Consider the following 20,809-nt stretch of genomic DNA (forward strand, 5'->3'; position numbering starts at 1 on the left):
GGCCACGTTAAAGGATCTGACACTTAAAGCATTATTTCTCGTAGCTATTTGTTCGGCGAGAAGGATATCAGAGCTTCAGGCATTGTCGTGCCGGGAGCCGTTCTTGCGGTTTTCGTCCTCGGGAGTTTCGCTTTGGACGGTGCCATCCTTCCTTCCGAAGGTTGTGTCGGCTTTTCATTTGAATTAGTTAGTTGAGCTGCCAGCCTTTTCGGATTTGGATCGCGACTCCTCTCAGGCTCAGGAATTGCGAAGATTAGACGTTCGGGTTCTTTTCCAATACTTGGAAGTGACTAATACTTTTCGGTTGTCAGACCATCTCTTTGTTCTTTGGAGTGGCTCTAAGAAAGGGCAGAATGCATCCAAGACTACTATCGCCCGATAGTTGAAAGAGGCCATTGCCTCTGCGTACATATGTAAGTGCCGTCTGATACCTGATGGTCTTAAGGCTCATTCTATCAGATCTCAGGCGGCGTCTTGGGCGGAGAGTCAAAATGTTTCTCCTCGAGATTTGTCGAGCAGCGACTTGGAAATCTCTGCATACATTTGCTCAGCACTATCGCTTGGACGGCCGATAGCGGAGTTCTCCATGTGGGACTTACTGGGTCCCATCCCAGCTGTCTGGACTGATCCGGGTACGTTACAGGGTAAGGAAAATTTGGTTCTTACCTGCTAATTTTCATTCCTGTAGTCCAGATGCCTGCCCAGTGAGTCTGGTAAGTCCGTTGGTATTTTTTCTTTCTTTTGCTTCCTACACAGAAGATTTGCAGATGCGAAGATGTTGGGAAAAATCTACACACCTTACAGCTACATAGTTACAGCCAATGATGTAGCTACATAGCTACAGCCAATGACTAGACATGTTGGTCTAGTCATTGGCTGTTAAATTGTTCAGTGGTTGAATTGTGTTTTCTTTTTGCTTGGATATGAACCAATTTTCCTTTAATATAAACAAACTGAGATTTGTAAATCAGCAGAATACAAATTTTGTAAATAAATAAACTATTGCAACCCTTGGCTTGGGATTTCCCACTAGTGTGACTTTTTTTTTCATCCTGCTCTGTAACGTATTCTACACAGACAACAAAATCAGACGCACACCCTTCTTCCATCTGGGAGATTTGACTCCTAAGCTCTATAAAGGTCTGAGGAGTCTTGAGGTATTGGCTGTTTGAGAATATCCATATGTGCTCAGAAAAAGAACCATGTCTGTGTCACCAGATAATGTGGACCCCCCCCCCCCCCCCATTAACGTTTTGATTTTTCCTACTTACTGAGAATCCCATTACAGGTATGCAACTTTGCTTTATACACGCTGCAAGAAATATATGAGCTGGATTGCATATTTGTAAATATTTGACCTTTTATGCAGGTCAAGTGGCTTTGAAAAGTTAAAATCTTAAAAGAATGTTCATAAATGGCAATGTTAATGGATAGAGCAGGCATTACTATTTGCTCTGTTTTTCACTAATTCTCTGTGCAGGGTCACACTTCTCTGAATTGTTAAATTATTTTTGCCTTGTCAATCATTGCTTGTGTGAAAAACATGTTTAATGTGACATTCAGTTTCTCTCTTGGTGATATTTTTTCAGTATGTGTAATAAGTCTAAATTGCTTTTTCAGCTGTTTCTAACATATACATCAAAGTGCTATAACCTTTTCATGAGCGGAGAAGACGTTTTTGATGAAGCTGATGCAGAATTGTGCTCTAAGCTAAGTAAGATCTTGTTTCCCCAGTGTGGGGGTTGAGCTGATATGACAGTTTCTTAAATTTGTAAAATACAACTTTGTTTAGCTGTAGGGAAGAGTACTATTGGAGCATTTCCCTACAGAAGTCAAGTTTAGGAAAAAAGTACATGACAGTAAAAATTCCTGTAAAATCTTCTACAGTCACCTTTAAAACAGATTACTCGTTCCAGCTAGTGTGTCTAGAAATAAAGATTAACAGATTTTAGATGTGAGCTTTTTTCTTTAACACTTGTGATTAACTTTCAAGAGCTACAGTCCCATCTTCAATTCTGTGCAAAGCACTACTTCACCAAAGAAGCATGTAGTAATAAAAATCACACAATGGTAACAAGCTGAGGCATGTAAAATCAGGACATTGGGGTTTTGTTACAAAATTGCAAGCGAGAATCCAGACAGCTGCTGAGTTCAAGACAGTGTTAAAAGAATGTATGTTAAAGTTGCAACCTGGCAGGAAAAATAATTGAAAATTGGTATCAGAAATCCAGGCTCTTAAGATGAGATATCATTAGCTTTTATAATTTCCTTCCCAGAAATGCGTGAATCACTTTTATTAGAAAATCTCGTTAAAAACACATAGGAATTCCTGAAATATTTAAAATAGAAAAACAGTTTTCAGATAGAAACATGAAAGCATACCATACAGCCTGTCTAATCTTCAGTCCCTACCACACCCTCAGAGATTACCTATGCTTGTCCAATATATATATATGGGACAAGCATATAGTCAAACAAAAAAGGTCAGAAAAATTTTCATTATACAGTCCCCACCCAATACAAAATATATTATTACTAATGAGGGAACACAGAAAAGAATCTTAAAGTAGTTTTATTCTATCAAACTTTAAAACAGTATTCATCCATTAAAATATTCATACAAAATGTTCATACAAAGACTAAAGTGCAGAACCATTCACACAATGTTCATAGAAAACTCATGAAAATGGCAATTCAGCGATCAACAGTCTTTCCACATGTGTCAAAGAAGAAATGTACTCCAATTCTTTTTCAGCAGCAAGAATTATTTCCAAATACATCCGAATTACTATTAAGTTGAGTCACGGTCAGTTCCTACAGAGTAAATTTCAGAATCTATCATCTAACCTGTGTGTGTGTGTAACAATTATTTTCTAGCTTTTTTGCAATTTTGACACTTATTTGTAACATAATGACTAATCTTAAAGGAGAAACAAAGGTAGTAAAAAAAAAAATTATACAAGGCTATCCACAAATGTTTTAAAGAAAATATTGACCAAATGTAATAGAAGGCCTAAGCCTTTACAAAACTGAGGCAGTCCAGAACATATCAAAGGCAAGCATATCATTTAAATGGATCCACAAAAAGTACATTTGAACAAAAAAAAAACAAAACTGCACAGCCACCAGGACTAAGCTGTGTTTTGCAAAATGCCATTTTAAGGGGGAATCGTAAACATAGTGGAAAAACCTATAAGCAAAGAAATATAAAGCAGCAAATGCATAATGTAACTTGCAAAATGCAATAAAAATGCTAAAATAGAAAACTGATATATCGATCATAAGTTTTGTAGCTTTGCAGAAGATGCAGTCTATAAATTAGAAAATAAAAGCAACACAGCACCAAGTACACAATAACCAGATACTTTATAGGCATTAAATGGCCGAATACACAAAAATAGGGTACAAATTCTAAAGCCTAAAATACCAACTTCCTTGCTTGTGCTGAGTTTGCCACTACAGGACCTTTTATCATCCAAACCTAATTGACTAAATAGGAACTTGAATTTCATTGTTTTCCAGAGGAGATGTATAAGGTAGATGAAGCCCACCTGGAATCCTTGATGGTAGAAAACAAAAGACTGAATGAGGAGATTGAAAGGCTGGAGAAGGAGAAAGAGAATGAACCAGTGAGTGGCAAGGATTTTAAAAACTTGTCTAAAAACGTAGTTTTCATGGACTTTGAGGTGGATAGGTCATGTACGTACCAGGATCAGTCCAGACAGTGGGTTATCTCCCCCTTCCAGTAGATGGCGTCAGATAGAACTTTGAAGGATGCTTCCTTATAAGGTAGTGTACCCTCTACTAATCCTCATTATTTTCTTGACTCCAGCAGATGACAGTGGTGGCTTTCGCTCCCCACTGAGATGATTAGAAAGCTATTTTAGGAATTTTCTCTATTTTCCTCAGCTTTCCTTTCTTTTGGATGGATCAAGTCTAATTTAAAAAAAAACATTTTTTTTTAATTTCTGAGGGAATTATTTGGAGAGCTTTCCTGTAGCCTCCGTCCTGTTTTAGTGGGAGCATTCTATAGCTTGCAGGCAGTACTATTTGCAGCTCTCCCCACCCCTCCCATCTCTGTCGGAGTAAGTTTGTTTTTGTTTCCTTTTGACAGGTTATTTCCTCTCTTCCTCTCTCCGGGGTGCAAGTCAGTGGTACCGACCTCTCCCCTGTGGCTGCTATCTGATCCGCTGCCCCTGAGATGCCGTTTTCCTCGGGGCAGCCAGCACAGAGAGGCATTATTCCTCTGTTCCTCTATCTGTGGGTCGCTGAGGGATAGAGAGAGAGCAGGACTGAAGCAGAGGCTATTACCCGCTTCTTACAGCCACGAACCTGGTGAGTGTGAGGAAGAACAGGCTGAAGCGGAGGTTTTTCCCGCAGCTTTAAACCCTGCCTGTTTCTCACGTTAAAATCAGCTGGTTCCCTTGCGGCTCTGTCGGGGATCCCCATGCCTCGTTCGTCCAGGTGCTGCGCTTGTGGAGAGCCCTGGTCGAGGCTCTCCCGCGAGGGGATTTGCACACTTGCCTCCCTGGTGGGGAGGGACCCTCTCAACCGCCAGGCCACTCTGGTTCTCGTCTTCTGGCATGCCTCGACGGACAGGGGCTGGCCCCGATCCCGCTGACCACGGGAATGGTAGCCATTTTGTCTCCAGACTCTGCTGCTCCGGCGCTAAAAGGAGAAGAGCAGGACGCACCTTTTTCATCTCAGCTGCCGGTTTTGATACCCGTTCCACCTCTGGAGCCTTTTCCTCTGTCAGGGATCTTCCCACTCTTCCTCCATCGGGGCCACCTCGGTTTTCCACGGATTTTGTTCTCCTGCTTCACAATACTTACCTGGCCAGGATGGGCCAGCACCAGGAATTTCTGGCGGGACCTCCTCCTCCTAAGGTACCCAGAATAGCTGATTCCCCTGAGGTCTTGGGGAGTGCCCAAGGGTCAGCGGTCCTGGGACCAGGGGTACCTCTGACCACCTCAAGCGCTCCGAGGGTCTGTTTGGTACACCCCTCTGCAGGGGGGGGTCTGTTCCTCAGCAGGACCCGGATCTGGATGAACCTTCAACTACGGATCAGTTGGAAGGGGATGATCCTAGAGTCCTGTGGATCTTCCAGAGGGATAAGCTGGACCCCCTCATTCCACATATCCTACAGGAATTGGACATTGAGGCCCCTCAGGACCCGCCTGAGCCTAATCCACCAGCGAAGAAAGGGGACCCCCTTCTGGCTGGTCTTAAGTCCGCCGTGTAGGTCCTTTCCTTCCCATCCCACGTTCCTTCAACTGTTATCCAGGGAATGGGATTCTCTGGAGACCTTCCTCAAGGTCGGCAGAGCCATGGATAAGCTATATCCTCTCCTGGATGATTTCCTGGAGCTTCTTAAGGTTCCCAAAGTAGATTCTGCAGTCTCAGTGATGACTAAAAGAACTACCATTCCAGTAACGGGTGGTGCAGCCTTGCGAGATCTTCAAGATCAAAAGCTAGAAGTTTATCCCAGGACAAGCAGGATGATAGTCCTCACATATTTATTTATTTTTAAGTTTTATATACCGACATTCTTGTATCAGATACATATCATACCGGTTTACATTAAAACAGAAAATGCAGGAAAAAAATTTCCTTTGTCTAATACATTGAACATTTATAACAGAGAAATAGTTAACAAGGAATAAAAACTAAAGACCTGAAGAATGGTTAATTGAAAGAAGAAGAATAATGAAATTTAAACATAAAAGGTAGCACAAAGGGTTGGACAAAGGGGTGCACCCCTTTGTCGCGCGACGCCTGGTGGAATGGCGCAGTTTACCGGATGACATCAGATGGAGCCCTGGTACGGAAAGCTTTCAAAGGTTTCTAGAAACTTTTGGCTGGCACTCTGAGCCTACTGAGCATGCCCAGCATGCCATGATATTCTCAACCACAGGGGTCTCCCTTCAGTTTCTTTCCGCCTTGCTGTAAGCAAAGCAGATCAGGAGCTCTGGAAAAATTTTCCCTCATATTTACTTAAGGGAAAACTTTTTTCAGTCACATTTTCTTTACATTTGGGTCTCTCTTCGACAGTCTTGGTGAGTACATTTTTTGGTTAGCTCTCTGTCGATTCCGGTCACTTCACTATCGCTTATCTGCCGGTCATCAACCGTTATTAGGCCACAACTTTATCATGGCCTCTGGCTTCAAAAAATGTCCAGATTGTAACCGGACTATGTCTGTTACTGACCCACATTATGTATGTGTGCTGTGCCTGGGATCAGGCCACGATGTCCGGGCTTGTTCAACCTGTGCCCAGATGACACCGAAGGGCAGGCGAGCCTGTTTGGATAAGGTGGAAGAATTATTTTAAAAAATTCCATCGTCGATGTCGTCCCCAAAGGTAACACCTCCCTCTGGTACTAAACATCGAGGTAAAAAAATAACCGATGACCGTCACCGTAGATATCCTCGATAGCGTAGTCTTCAGCATCGAAGGGTCATCGAGAAAAGAAATGGCATCACCACTGATCCATCGACCCATCGGATATTAAGCATAGACGTCAGGTTCAAAGTCCATCGAACAGATGCCAAAGAAGGTCCGTGTACTAGAGCCACCTCCACCGGCTGTACACGATGAACCGCGGTGCTCTCCATCGGGCTCTGTGTCAGAGGATGTGCCACCACAAATCATCGTGGATGTGCCAATAGCGCCAGCAGTACCTTCCCCAGTGATAGTGGACACTGTCCCAGTATCTAGGGAAGAAGTGACTAATATAGTCCAACAAGCCGTCGTCAAGGCTTTACGGAATCTACAGCCTCAGACAGTACCATTGGTACCAACACCAGCATTGGACCAGTCAATTTTTCAACCTTTGCTGAATAGACTCGATGCCTTGATAGGAGCTTTTCCTCAGTCACCGGCACAGATTCCATCGATACAACCATTGCCATCGATGCTGATGCACCCACCGGTGGCTCCAGCCATCCCGGATCATTGGATGAGGACGATAGGGACTCCGATTCCATCCCAGGACCATCGGGCCTTCACCAGCATAGAGTCCCGAAGAAACCCTCGATGCCATTCAAGGATCCATCGATGCCAATACATCCAGGTCCATCGGGTGATACCCGTAATCGATTTCCACCGATGCCCTCATTACCAACGATGCCAAAACACACACCAGCAAAGGCTGTGTTTAAATCAAAGCATCATATACAACCAGAGGACCCTGACTCCCCTTATCATCCTCAATATACTCCTTGGAAGGATGTTGATATGGACACGGAGTCAGAGGAACTACAATCAGAGCCCTTTCCACCAGAGGGGAGAGAGAAATCCCCTCCTGAAGATTTGTCATTTACAAATTTTATTAAAGAAACGGCAGACACAATTTCTTTTGAATTGATCACAGAGGAGGATACCAGACATAAGGCCCTAGAAGTCCTTCAATTCGTGGACGCACCAAAAGAAATAATGGCAATCCCAATCCATGAAGTCATTTTGGAACTGCAACAACGAATGTGGGAACATCCCTGCTCAGTCCCAGCAGTAAATCGGAGAACAGATGCCACTTACTTAGTGCAACATGCTCCAGGGTACCAGAAACCCCAACTACATGCTCCAGGGTACCAGAAACCCCAACTACCTCACCAATCGGTAGTTGTAGAATCGGCTCAGAAGAGAGCCTGAAAACAAAAACCTCACTCATCTGATCCACCAGGGAAGGAGCAACGCTTCTTAGACACCTTAGGAAAGAAGGTCTATCAAGGTTCCATGCTGATAGCACGCATTGCAGCATACCAGCTCTATATGATACAATATCAAAGAAACTTGTGGAAACAAGTACAGGGTATTGTGGATAACCTTCCACAGCAACATCAACTACCTTTGGCTACATTAGTTGAAAAAGGATTGGAGTCTGGCAAACACGAGGTGAGAGCAGCTTATGACGTGTTCGAAACATCAACTCGTCTATCAGCCTCTGCAATAAATGCAAGAAGATGGGCCTGGCTCAAGGCCTCTGATCTCAGACAGGAAGTCCAGGAAAGGCTAGCAGATCTCCCTTGTGTTGGAGACAATCTTTTCAGAGAAAAGATCCAAGCTACAGTATCTCAGTTGAAAAACCATCATGAGACACTCTGACAGCTCTCCAAATTGCGAGCAGAGCAGCCATCCTTCCTAAGACGGCCAACTCGCAGGGACACGAGGTGACCCTTCTATAGACCTAGAAGGTATTACCCACCTGCCTCTTCAGCACGTCTGTACTGTCCATCACAAAGAGGACGTCCGCGCCAGCCAAAACAACAAAAAACCCAGCCACCACCCCAAACTGGACCAGCGGCGGGTTTTTGAACCGAATCCAGAGAACAGAAGCCTCTTTCTCAACCCTATGCCCTTCCTACCAGTAGGATGTCGACTTCACATTTCCAACACCAATAGAGTCTCATCACAAAAGACCAATGGGTACTAGCCATACTAAATCGGGGATATTGCCTAAAATTCAAAACAATACCCCCGCATTCTCCTCCTATTCCACTTTGGACAAACAGTCATCACACCTCAACTCCAAGTAGAACTCTCTACTTTGCTGACTGCCAGGGCCATCAAACCAGTGCCCCGGTCTCAAGGCACGGGGTTCTATTCTCGATTTTATTTCCTCATTCCAAAGAAAACAGGCGGCCTTCGCCCTATCTTAGACCTCCGAAATCTCAACAAATTTCTACACAAAGAAAAGTTTCGGATGATATCTCTGGGAACCATCTTTCCATTACTTCAAAAGGGAGATTGGCTCTGTTCTCTGGCTCTTCAAGACGCTTATGCCCACATACCAATTTCCACACAACATCGCAAGTACCTACGATTTGTTGTGGGAAAGAACCATTACCAGTATAGAGTCCTACCATTCGGGCTGGCCTCTGCTCCTCGAGTATTCACAAAATGCCTAGCAGTAGTGGCCGCACATCTAAGAAAAAACAGCATTCATGTTTTTCCATACCTAGACGATTGGTTGATCAGAAGTCCATCCAGGCAGGGGGCTCTCTTTGCCTTTGAAACCACAATAACACTATTGCACCTCCTGGGTTTTCTCATCAATTATCCGAAATCCCATGTCGAGCAGTCGCAACTCCTCACATTTATCGGAGCAGATCTCGACACCACAGTGGTAAAAGCTTCTCTTCCAAGCGACTGTGCCGACAATCTGGCACGCTTGGCGAACATTATAATTCATCACCAGTTCGCATCCGCCCATCAAATTCTGGTGCTCCTAGGACACATGGCCTCGACAGTACATGTTACACCTATGGCAAAGTTAGCCATGAGAAGAACTCAATGGACTTTGAAATCTCAGTGGCTACAAGCTTTCCAACCACTGTTGTACACAGTTCAAATCACCGACCAGTTACGTCTATCGCTCCACTGGTGGACAAATCAATCAGCACTACAAGCTGGCCTCCCGTTCCAACAGGCAAATCCGCAAGTCATCCTGACCACAGATGCCTCCAACCTTGGATGGGTAGCTCATGTCAACAACCTTCAAACACAAGGGACGTGGACTATGCTCGAAAAGCAGTATCAGATAAACTTCTTGGAACTTCTAGCGATACGATATGCCCTTTATGCCTTCAAAGACTGCCTCTCAAACAAAACTGTGCTGATACAAACAGACAACACAGTAGCAATGTGGTACATAAACAAACAAGGAGGCACAGGCTCTTATCTGCTATGCCAGGAAGCAGTACAGATTTGGGCTTGGGCTCTAGAGCATTCCATACATCTCCGAGCAACTTATCTGACGGGCATAAAAAAACATCCTAGCGGACGATCTGTCGACATTTCAATCCCCACGAATGGTCGCTGGACCCATGTTGTAGCGAGCAAAATCTTTCAATGCTGGGGTCGCCCAACCATAGACCTTTTTGCGTCCAAACTGAACCACAAAGTGGAAAGGTTCTGCTCCCTCCACGAATGTCGACAAACAGTCCCCAGGGACACCTTTGCTCGCCCCTGGAATACAGGTCTTCTATATGCGTATCCTCCAATTCCGCTCATAGCGAAAACTCTCGTGAAGCTACAACAGGATCAAAGGGACAATGATCCTCATAGCCCCGTACTGGCCTCGACAAGTATGGTTTCCCATACTCCTCGACCTCTTGATCTCACTACTAATCTGCCTGGGTACAGAGCCCACTCTCATAACTCAGAATCAAGGCAAGTTGCGTCATCCCAACTTGACAACTCTTGCCCTAACAGCTTGGATGTTGAAAGCTTAGTTCTGCAACCACTTAATCTTTCAACACAAGTCTCTCAAGTTCTAGTAGCTTCACGAAAGCCTTCCACACGTAAATCCTACCACCGTAAGTGGACTAGATTTACAAAATGGTGCACACAAAAAGGTATAGACCCTTTCTCCTGTCCCACTTCTTCTTTACTAGATTACTTATACCACCTGTCGGATTCTGGTCTCCAGTCATCCTCTGTAAGGGTACACCTAAGCGCCATAGCGGCATACCACAAGGGAACGTGCCAATAACAGCACAACCCCTAGTAAGTAGGTTCATGAGAGGCTTACTTGACCTTAAGCCCCCCATTCGACCACCGGTCACGGAATGGGACCTGAATTTAGTACTAACAAGGCTCATGCGCTCACCGTTCAAGCCTCTACACTCTTGTGAAGAAAAATTCCTTACATGGAAAGTGCTTTTCTTAGTAGCCATTACATTGGCTAGAAGGGTCAGTAAGTTTCAAGCTCTCGTCATACTCACCCTACACCAGACATCCTCCATGACAGAGTAGTCCTTCGCACTCACCCCAAATTCTTACCTAACGTGGTAATAGACTTTTTCATATAAATCAGTCAATAGTCTTGCCTACTTTCTTTCCAAGACCTCACTCTCACCAGGAAGAGAGAGTCTTACACACCTTAGACTGTAAACGTGCACTAGCTTTTTACATGAACCGCACAGCGGTCCATAGGAAATCCACCCAACTCTTTTTGTTTCTTTTGATAAAAATAAACCAGGCGTTGAGGTAGGAAAACAGACTCTCTCCAACTGGCTAGCAGACTGTATTGAATTCTGTTATGAAAAAGCAAAAATTCCTCTCCAGGGGCGAATAAAAGCACATTCAGTAAGGGCTATGTCCACATCAGTAGCACACTATCGTTCAGTGCCCATCCTAGACATATGTAAAGCTGCAACATGGAGTTCCCTTCACACCTTTGCAGCTCATTGTCTGGACAAAGAAGGATGACAAGATTCAGCCTTTGGACAATCTGTCTTAAAGAACTTATTTCCAGTATAATTCCAACTCCTTCTACATCCATCCTGCTGTGATTTTCAGGCTGCCTCATTTTTTCCACCAGTGCACCAGTTGTTGTGCTTGTTGCACAAGTTGTATGCTGTTGGTATACTGTAAGGATGACTCAGCCTGTAGCTTGCTAATCACCCATATGTGAGGACTACCATCCTGCTTGTCCTGGGATAAAGCAAAATTGCTTACCTTGTAATAGGTGTTATCCCAGGCAGCAGGATGCAGTCCTCACAGAACCTTCCCACCTCCCCGCGGAGTTGGGTCCAATACGTTTTATTATTTTATTTTTTTAGCTCACGCATATTGCTACAAACAAGACTGAAGGGAGACCCCTGTGGCTGAGAATATCATGGCATGCTCAGAGTGCCAGCCAAAAGTTTCTAGAAACTTTTGACAGAAGTTTTCTGTACCAGGGCTCCATCTGATGATGTCACCCATATGTGAGGACTACATCCTGCTGTCCTGGGATAACACCTATTACAAGGTAAGCAATTTTGCTTTATCTTAAGAGTTTTCGAGGTATCCGCCCTGGGTGTCCAGGTGGCCATTTGAAGTTCCTTCGCTCAGCTTGCAGGCCTCAGCTGGCTTCAACAGCTGCTCAGCTCCCAGGAGTTGCCTCCTGAGGAAGCACTTCAGGCAGACCACCTGGAGGCAGTCATAGCATATGGAGCAGACTCTCTATATGACATTCTGAGAGTCTTGGCCAGATCTATGGTTTCTGCAGTCTCGGCTAGATACCTCCTCTGGCTCCGCAACTGGTCGGCAGATTCTTCTTCCAAGTCGCAGCTGGGATCCCTTCCCTTCAAGGGCAAACTACTATTTGGGGAGGATCTGGACCAAATTATCAAGTCCCTCTGAGAGATTAAAGTACACAAACTGCCAGAGGATCACCCTCGTTCTTCTAAGTCGTTTAATACCACTAGAAGCCAATTCAGGAATCAACGTAGTTTCTGCCAGGCAAGGACTGCAGCCCCTTGTCAGCCGTCCTCTCGATCTCAATCCTGGACTCAGTCCTTTCGTGCCCAAAGACAGCCCCGCTCTGGTCCGGCCCAGGGGACGTCCTCCAAGTCTTCACAATGAAGCTATGCCGACCCACTCCCTGATCCCCAGGATAGGGGGACATCTCTCCCTTTTCTACGAGGAGTGGGTCAACATCACATCAGATCAGTGGGTCCTGGATATTCTAAGACATGGCTACGAGTTAGAATTTGCTCGGCCGCTAAGAGACAGGTTCCTCTTCTCTCCATGTGGCCCAGTCCAGAAACAACTCATAGTCCAGCAGACACTCGACAGGCTTCTGGCTCTCAGAGCGATTCGTCCGGTACCCCCCCTGGAAGTAGGCCGGGGACATTATTCGGTATACTTCGTAGTCCCCAAGAAGGAAGGTTCCTTCCGCCCGATCTTGGATCTCAAGATGCTCAACAGGGCCCTCAAGCTTCCCCACTTTCTGATGGAAACCTTGCGCTCTGTGATAGCGGTGGTACACTCCGGAGAATTTTTGGCCTCCCTGGATCTGACGGAAGCTTATCTACACATTCCCATCCTCCAAGCGCATCAGCGATTTCTGCGATTCAAGATTCTAAGACAGCATTTCCAGTTCCAGGCTCTACCCTTTGGTCTTGCGACTGCTCCTCAAACCTTCATGAAGGTGATGATAGTAGTAGCCACCGCTCTCCAGAGGGAGGGAGTCTTGGTGCACCCATACCTGGACGACTGGCTCATTCGGGTAAAGTCCTCAGCCCAGTGCCACCGGGCGGTCAACAAGGTGTTGACTCTTCTTCACTCCCTCGCTTGGGTGGTCATCTTCGCCAAGAGCAGCCTTTCTCCATCTCAGTCTCTGGACTTCCTGGGGGCGCATTTCGACACAGCGCTGGGCAAGGTGTCTCTGCCCCCAGATAGGGCTCATACACTCATAGCTCAGATACAGCGATTCATCGGTCTCTCGCTTCCAATGGTGTGGGATTACCTCCAGGTCCTGGGATCCATGGCTTCCACCATCCATCTGGTCTCCTGGGCGTTTGTACATATGCGTCCCTTACAAGCGCGTCTTGCTCTCCTGCTGGAAGCCGGTGTCGCGAGACTTCCAAGCCATCCTTCCTCTCCCGCAGGGAGCCAAGGACAGTCTCGTGGTGGTTCAACCTGTCTCATCTTCTCCAGGGTGTTCCTTTGGACATCCCGAAATGGGTAATCGTTACGACGGACGCCAGTCTCTCTGGCTGGGGAGCGGTGTGTCAGATGAGTTCTGCACAAGGGAAGTGGATGCCGTCCCAAGCAACTTGGCCAATCAATCGCTTGGAGACCAGAGCAGTGTGTCTGGCATTGAAACGCTTCCTACCTCTCATCCATCGTTGCGCAGTCCGAATACTCTGACAATGCGACCACTGTGGCCTACATCAATTGCCAAGGGGGCACGAGGAGCCGGCATGTCTCTCGGGAGACAGGTTGATAGCATGGGCGGAGACTCACCTCTCCCGCCTAGCGGCTTCCCACATCGCAGGTGTAGGCAACATTCAAGCCAACTTTCTCAGTTGTCAATATCTAGATCCTGGAGAGTGGGAACTCTCAGAGGAGGCGGTGAATCTCCTGTTCCACAGACGGGGGACCCCCTACCTGGACCTAATGGCAACCTCCTGGAATGTCAAGGCAGCTCGGTTCTTCAGTCGCAGAAGAGTAGGGCGCAGAGGGAGTGAATGCCTTAGTCCTTTCCTGGCCCAGTCACGTTCTCCTCTACGTGTTTCCCCCTTGGCCTCTGGTGGGCAAGGTGCTCCGGAGAATAGAGTCCCACCAGGGCCATGTAATTCTGGTGGCGCCGGAATGGCTCAGTCACTCGTGGTTTGCAGACTTGATCAACCTCGCAGTGGACAGACCTCTTCATCTGGGTCACCTTCCACGCTTGCTGCGTCAGGGTTCAGTATCTTTCGCCCAGGCCGATCACTTCTGTCTTGCGGCCTGGCTTTTGAGAGGCGCCGGCTGAGACAGCGTGGATACCCAGAGGCCGTTATCTCGACCTTCCTCAAGGCTAGAAAGACGTCTCACCCTCAGTCCCCCTAACTATGGAACTGTTCGGCCTAAATCTGTTCATACAATTATCTTATTATGCCAGTAACTGATCATTCAATTAACTTTTGATACCTGAACCACTAAAGGAATGTACATGCTTTATTATTTAATCAACCGCTCTCTACTCAATTGTTTTTTACTGTTTAATCTATCCCTCATTTTTTCTAATGACAAGTTATTCATTCCCTGTTTTATTGCAACTTTTCTACGCCTGCTGTGTTAATTGGTTCTCCCCTTGTTCACTGTAAACCGGTTCGATAAGACTTGTCTTGAGCATCGGTATATTAAAAACTTAAATAAATAAATACCTCCATCTCCTATATCAGGATATGGAAGGTTTTTGAGAACTGGTGTGCCTCTATACCTGTATCGCCACGGACCGCCTCAGTGGCTCAGCTCCTATCTTTTCTTCAACAGGGACTGGACTAGAGTCTAGCCTACGACTCGCTGAGAGAGTGCAAGTCTTTGCCCTAGGCTCTCTACTTCATCAACGAGAGGGAACTTCCCTTTCCTCTCACCCGGATATCATCCGATTCCTCAGGGGAGTGAAGCACGTGAAACCCCCGGTCCACGCTCTTTATCCTTCGTGGAGTCTCAATCTCGTTCTCCGAATCTTGGTCGGGCCATCCTTTGAACCCATGCGTTCCGCGACCCTCAAGGATATCACTCTCAAGACTGTTTTCCTGGTAGCTATCTGTTCTGCCCACAGAATCTCAGAGCTTCAAGCACTCTCTTGCAGAGAGCCCTACCTTCGTTTTACAGATTCAGGAGTTTCCTTGCGCACTGTGCTTGCTTTTCTGCCCAAGGTGGTTTCTGAGTTCCACTTGAATCAGACTGTAGAGCTTCCATCCTTCTCAGCGGACGCATCGGCGGATCTACGCAAGCTAAATGTCAAGTGTATCCTCATTCGCTATCTGGAAGTCACTAATGATTTTCGCTTGTCGGACCATCTTTTCGTTCCCTGGCATGGTCCGAAGAAGGGGGCCAAGGCGTCAAACTACCATTGCTCGCTGGCTGAAGGAGGCGATCATGGTGGCCTACATTGGGGTGGGTTGACAACCTCCGGTGGGTGTCAAGGCCCCCATTCTTTTCGAGCTCAGGTTGCTTCCTGGGCGGAGAGCAATCGGTCTCGTTCTAGGAGATTTGTCGAGCGGCAACTTGGAAATCGTTACATACCTTTGCTCGTCATTATCGTCTACACATACAGTCGCCTACTTTTAGCTCCTTTGGCTCTAGGGTCATTCGAGCAGGGCTTTCCGGGGCCCACCCTACGTAGGGAAGCTTTGGTACATCCCACTGTCTGGACTGATCCTGGTACGTACAGGGAAAAGAAAATTATTCCTTACCTGCTAATTTTCGTTCCTCTAGTACTAAGGATCAGTCCAGATGGCCCTCCCTGATTGTTTTATTGGGTTTGAGATTGCCTCTCTGCTCAAATTGTTCTTCAGCACCTTTTTTTCCTTTGGCTAGTTAATGGTTCATTCTGCAAGTTTGTTGTTTGACACTGTTTTGTGCCCATTGCACACTGTTATTTGTTTCTTAATTCTATTGTTCTTGATCCATCCTGGTTTTCCTCTTTGCTTTGATATACTCCATACTGAGGATTAGTAGAGGGTGCACTACCTTAATTAATTATTTATTTATTTATTTAAAGTCTCTTCTATACCGATAGCCGTTCGCACATCGTATCGGTTCACAAAAAACAAGAACTTTTGGGCAGAGCCCTTACAAGTAACCGAGCAATACAATTAACAGGGAGAGATACAATTAACAGGGAGAGTGGATAATACTGAAAGGCATAACACAATTAGTACTTATTGAATAAATAAAACAACAATAGCATAATAACAATGTACAAGAATCCACAGTCATAAGGCATTCTTAGTCAAAGCATCCTTCAAAGTTCTATCTGACGCCATCTGCTGGAAGAGGGAGATAACCCACTGTCTGGACTGATCTTTGGTACTACAGGAATGAAAATTAGCAGGTAAGGAATAATTTTCTTTTCTAGGACCTGCTCAGTAGTAAACTGCCATTCATTTGCTTCAAACAATGATTCCTTGTTTATTTTTGTAGCTCAGTGAGCAGCTTCTGTGATTTTAAATTGGCTAATTGGAATTTATAAGTCTGAAACTAGTTTCCATTAATGGACTGCAATGCAATTGTGCTATGGAATGATTTTTAATGGTTATTACTTTTCGTGGGAGGGAGTGTACCCTCCTGAAAAGGTGCCCCTTATGTGCACTAAAATTGAATTGAAAATCTGTTCCTCTTTTTTCTTTTTGCCATTGCTGTTGACTCTACTTTTATAATTGAAATTTTTATATGATTTCATTATCTGGTATATAGCTGGTACTGTTTCATGCATCACTTTGTGTGGTTGCATGACTGATACATATGAGCTAAATATATGATTTCCTAGCATTTAACCAGATGGACGCAGGACTAATGGGTTATGCTCCCCTGCCAGCCGATGGAGACTGAGTCAGATTTCAAAGCTGATGTCACCCTAGATACAACCCTGCAGTGACCTCAGCCCTTCAGAATTTCTGTCTCCATCAGATAGAGGACGTGCTTTCCCTATGGGGATCACTGTACTTTTTGGAAGAAAAAATTCTACTTTTAAATTGGAGAAAAGATTGAGCCCCGCTCTCCTGCAGTGATACCTAAAGGTCCCTCCCCAATCTAGAATTTCTGAGATCCCTCAGAGGTGTGGCTTGGTCCAGTAGCCAGTTCCTGACATGGACTTTGCTGCTGAGCAGCTGAAAGGCAGTGGGTGCAGGAAGCCTTGGTGATGGCTAAAGCCCTCTCCTCCCCGCAGCTGGAGGCTGTCTCTGTACTCAGCCGGTAAGCAAAAAAAAAAAATTACCTCCCAATTCAGAGAAGTTTGGAGGGGTTTCGGGAAGACTTCCTCCAGTCTCCTCGCTTGGTGCACCATACCAGAGTTGTTCCCGATCCTGTTGGGGTAAGGGGAAGTGGGCTAGGCCCCACTTTAGGCTTGGTCGGCTCACCATATGGTAGGCTATGGTGGCGCAATCTTGCGTGCATCTTTGTGCCCTCCATAGAGCGTTGGTACACGCAGTGTGTGTCAGCTCTGCGCACGTGCCATGCACATAACACCACACACGCACAGTGCATATAACATCGTGCGCATATATATACACACAACTTACTAATCGCACAATTCAACTAAAGCCGGGCACACAGGCTGTGCGTTCGCCTTGCTGCGGCCTGCATAGGGGCCTGAAATCTGTGCGCATAATTTTAAGCGCGAGCTGACTTAATGAGCAATTACCGTCACCAATGGCTCTGGCAGCAAAGAAACATGAGTGCCTTTCTCTCTGTGCTGCTTGTCATATTAGGGCTGCACAGTCTGACCTGGATTCTTGCTTATGTTAGCACTGTGAGGAAGCCCAGGGAGAGTTAGCCTCCCCCGACTTTGCTAAGCCCGGATCCTCCCATTCAGAATTTGGGTCAGCCACAGCCTTAACCGGAAGTACCCTGGATCTGAGTAATCCCGGGATGGGTCATACATGGGAGAGAGAAATTCAGCGGCACTTACCCCAATTCTTTCTGGACTAGGCATGGACCAGGTTGCCTTCTCTTGGGTGGAATTTTTTCAAGGCCTTCAATTCTTTGTATAGGTGCAGTCTGCTACCTCATTTGCCCCTGTCCTGATGGAACTTCAGCCAGTAAAACCTCCCTCTCCCAGTCCTAATGGCAGACCTTGAGGCATGCCTCAACTCACCAAGGGTATACCTGGCAGGGACCTGGATGGCACTGACGAAGAGGAGGATCCAGATTTCTTGGAAGATAGGGAAATTCCTCTTGGTTTAGAACCGTATCGGACCATGTTACGGTTTTTCCATAGAGACGAATTGCTGGCCCTGGTTTCCCAGACCCTGAAGTGCTGGGAGTCCCTGGGGCAGACTGTAGGACAGAACTAAAGAAGAATCCCATTCTGATTTCCCTACGGAAACTCTCTTGCTACTTTCCAGTACTGAAAGCCATCTAGGAGTTGATTGATCCGGAATGGGACGCACCAGAAGCAAGTTTTAAAGGTGGACGAGTGTTAGAAGGTCTATACCCATTGGATCCGTCAGCGAGAGAACCTTTGCATTTCCCTAAAGTGGATGGCACTAGTCTGTGCCGTCTCTAAGCGAACAAGTATCCCAGTGGCGGGAGGAGCAGCCTTAAAGGATGCACATGATAGATTGGAGTCCATCCTTAAGCAATGACCTTACAGATTGCTTCTTGTTGTGCCCTGGTAGCTTGTTCGTGCCTGCTCCTCTTTCGGGAAATGGATGACTCTGGAGCGAATTCCAGAGTGGTTATGGAACCCACCGCCAGCTTTTTTAGCTAACATGGGCTCGGACTGTACCTCGGCCAGAGGAGCGACCTCTGTAGTGGCAGCAAGAAGACATCTATGGCTGTGGAATTGGTCAGCAGATGCAATCTCCTTGGCAAATGTCACAAATATGTCCTTTAAAGGATCACTTCTCTTCGGAAGCAAATTGGAAAATCTGGCCAGTAAATGGAGCAAATCTCCAGTTCACCAGCTACCAGAAGATAAGAGAAATGTTTCAGCTCCCCTCGCCTATGAGAGGTCGACCCAAGGGCTGCCAGTGCTTTCACCCCTATAGAAATACGATATTTCAGAGATCTTGGTCCTTTGGGGGAGGTCTCAGTCCTTTCGACGCTGACAGCCCAAGAGAGAGGGACAGGCTCAGGTTCAAGTTTGCCCCGGACCCCCCAATGAAAATTTGCCGACCTACCCTCGGAACAAGAAGATAGGGGGTCGACTAATCCTCTTCTACCAACGGTGGGTCGAGATCACTTTGGACAAATGGGTACTGAAGGTCATATGAGAAGGATATGCGCTAGAATTTCGCACCACTGGTCGGGACATATTCATGATATCTCCTTGCCACTCCCAGCACAAGAAGCAGGCAGTGGAGACTATCCTGTTAAGACTTCTCAGGATGAGGGCTATAATCCCAGTACCTGCACCCCAGGAAAATACAGGGGTTATTCCATCTATTTCATCGTACCTAAGAAGGAATGTTCTTTTCACCCCATCCTGGACCTCGAATGTCAACAGACATCTGCGAGTGATTAATTTCCGCATGGAAATCCTACGCTCTGTGATAATGGCTGTACAATCGGGAGAATTCTTAACCTCCCTAGGCCTATCTAAGGCCTACCTACATATTCCAATCCGTCAAGAACATCATTTCCTATGCTTTGCAGTACTGAGTCACCATTATCGGTTTCGGGCACTGCCCTTTGACCTAGCCACCATTCCCAGAACATTTTCCAAGATTATGGTAGCGGCAGCGTTGAGAAAAGAAGGAATCTTGATGAGCCCTTACTTGGACGACTGGATGATCTGGGCCAAGTCTGTGGAAGCGAGTCTCCAGGTGACTAACAGCGTGACCTCTTTACTTCAGGAACTCAGTTGGGTCATAAACCTGGACAAAAGTTTCAAGTCTTCCCAGCCCTTGGAATATCTGGGAATCTGATTAGACTCCAAGCAGGGCAAGGTCTTCCTTCTAATTACACAGATAAGGAAGTTGATGTTCCAAGTGCATCAGTTGATGAGCATGATAGCTCCACACCGTCAGGCATACCTTCAAGCTCTAAATTTTGATGGTGGCCACCATGAAAGTAGTGCCATGGGCGAGGGCACACATGTGACTAGTTCAGCGCTCCCTGCTGTCACATTGGAAACTGCAATCTCTAGACTATTCGATTCGCCTCCACTTACCGATAGAAGTGTGCTTTTGGCTCCACTGGTGGTTGCAGGAAGCTCATCTGGGCAGGGATGTACCCCTGTCCTCTCCAAACTGGCTGGTCCTCATGACAGACATGAGCCTCCGGGGCAGGGGAGCTCACTATCAGGAACTGACAGCTCAGGGACGTTGGACCAAGGAAGAGGCCCTCTGGAGCATAAACCACCTGGAAGCCTGGGCAGTCAGATTGCCATGTCTACAATTCAGCCACGTAATGTCTGCGTAATGTCAGACAACGCAACGACGGTAGCCTACATCAATCGCGAGGGAGGAACCAAGAGGCAGCAGGTGGCACAGGAGATAGACCTCTTTATGGAATGCGTGGAAATACATCTACAGATGATCTCTGCCTCTCACATCGCAGGAAAAGACAACATCAGAGCAGACTTTCTAAGCAGGGAGAGTCTGGATCCAGGAGAGTGAGCGTTGTCGGCCAAAGCCTTTCAGCTGGTGGTAGATCGCTGGGGGACCCCCTGTCCATCAACCTGCTGGCCGCATCTCACAACTCGAAGGTTCCCCGATTTCTTCAGTCGCAGAAGAGATCAGTGGTCCCTGGGGATTGATGCTCTCATTCAGACATGGCCAGAAGAGGAGTTGCTATACACCTTCTCTCCGAGGCCCCTGCTGGGCAGGGTCATTCTCAGAATCGAGCACTACAGGGGATTAGTCTTATTAGTAGCTCCAG

The 20,809-nt window shown here is 46.4% G+C and overlaps 1 protein-coding gene across 2 annotated transcripts in view; it reads left to right on the forward strand.

Annotated features, from left to right (window-relative positions):
* Positions 1-20,809, forward strand: part of NDC80 (NDC80 kinetochore complex component) — a 167,753-nt gene that overhangs the window by 76,185 nt on the left and 70,759 nt on the right. For both annotated transcript variants that reach the window (XM_029578372.1, XM_029578373.1), the window contains exons 8-9: positions 1,621-1,714; positions 3,523-3,629. In XM_029578372.1, the coding sequence (XP_029434232.1) occupies positions 1,621-1,714; positions 3,523-3,629 (201 nt within the window). The remainder of the gene's footprint in view (positions 1-1,620; positions 1,715-3,522; positions 3,630-20,809) is intronic.

The sequence above is a fragment of the Rhinatrema bivittatum genome, chromosome 15 (genome assembly GCF_901001135.1).
Source record: "Rhinatrema bivittatum chromosome 15, aRhiBiv1.1, whole genome shotgun sequence".
Classification (NCBI taxonomy): Eukaryota; Metazoa; Chordata; class Amphibia; order Gymnophiona; family Rhinatrematidae; genus Rhinatrema; species Rhinatrema bivittatum.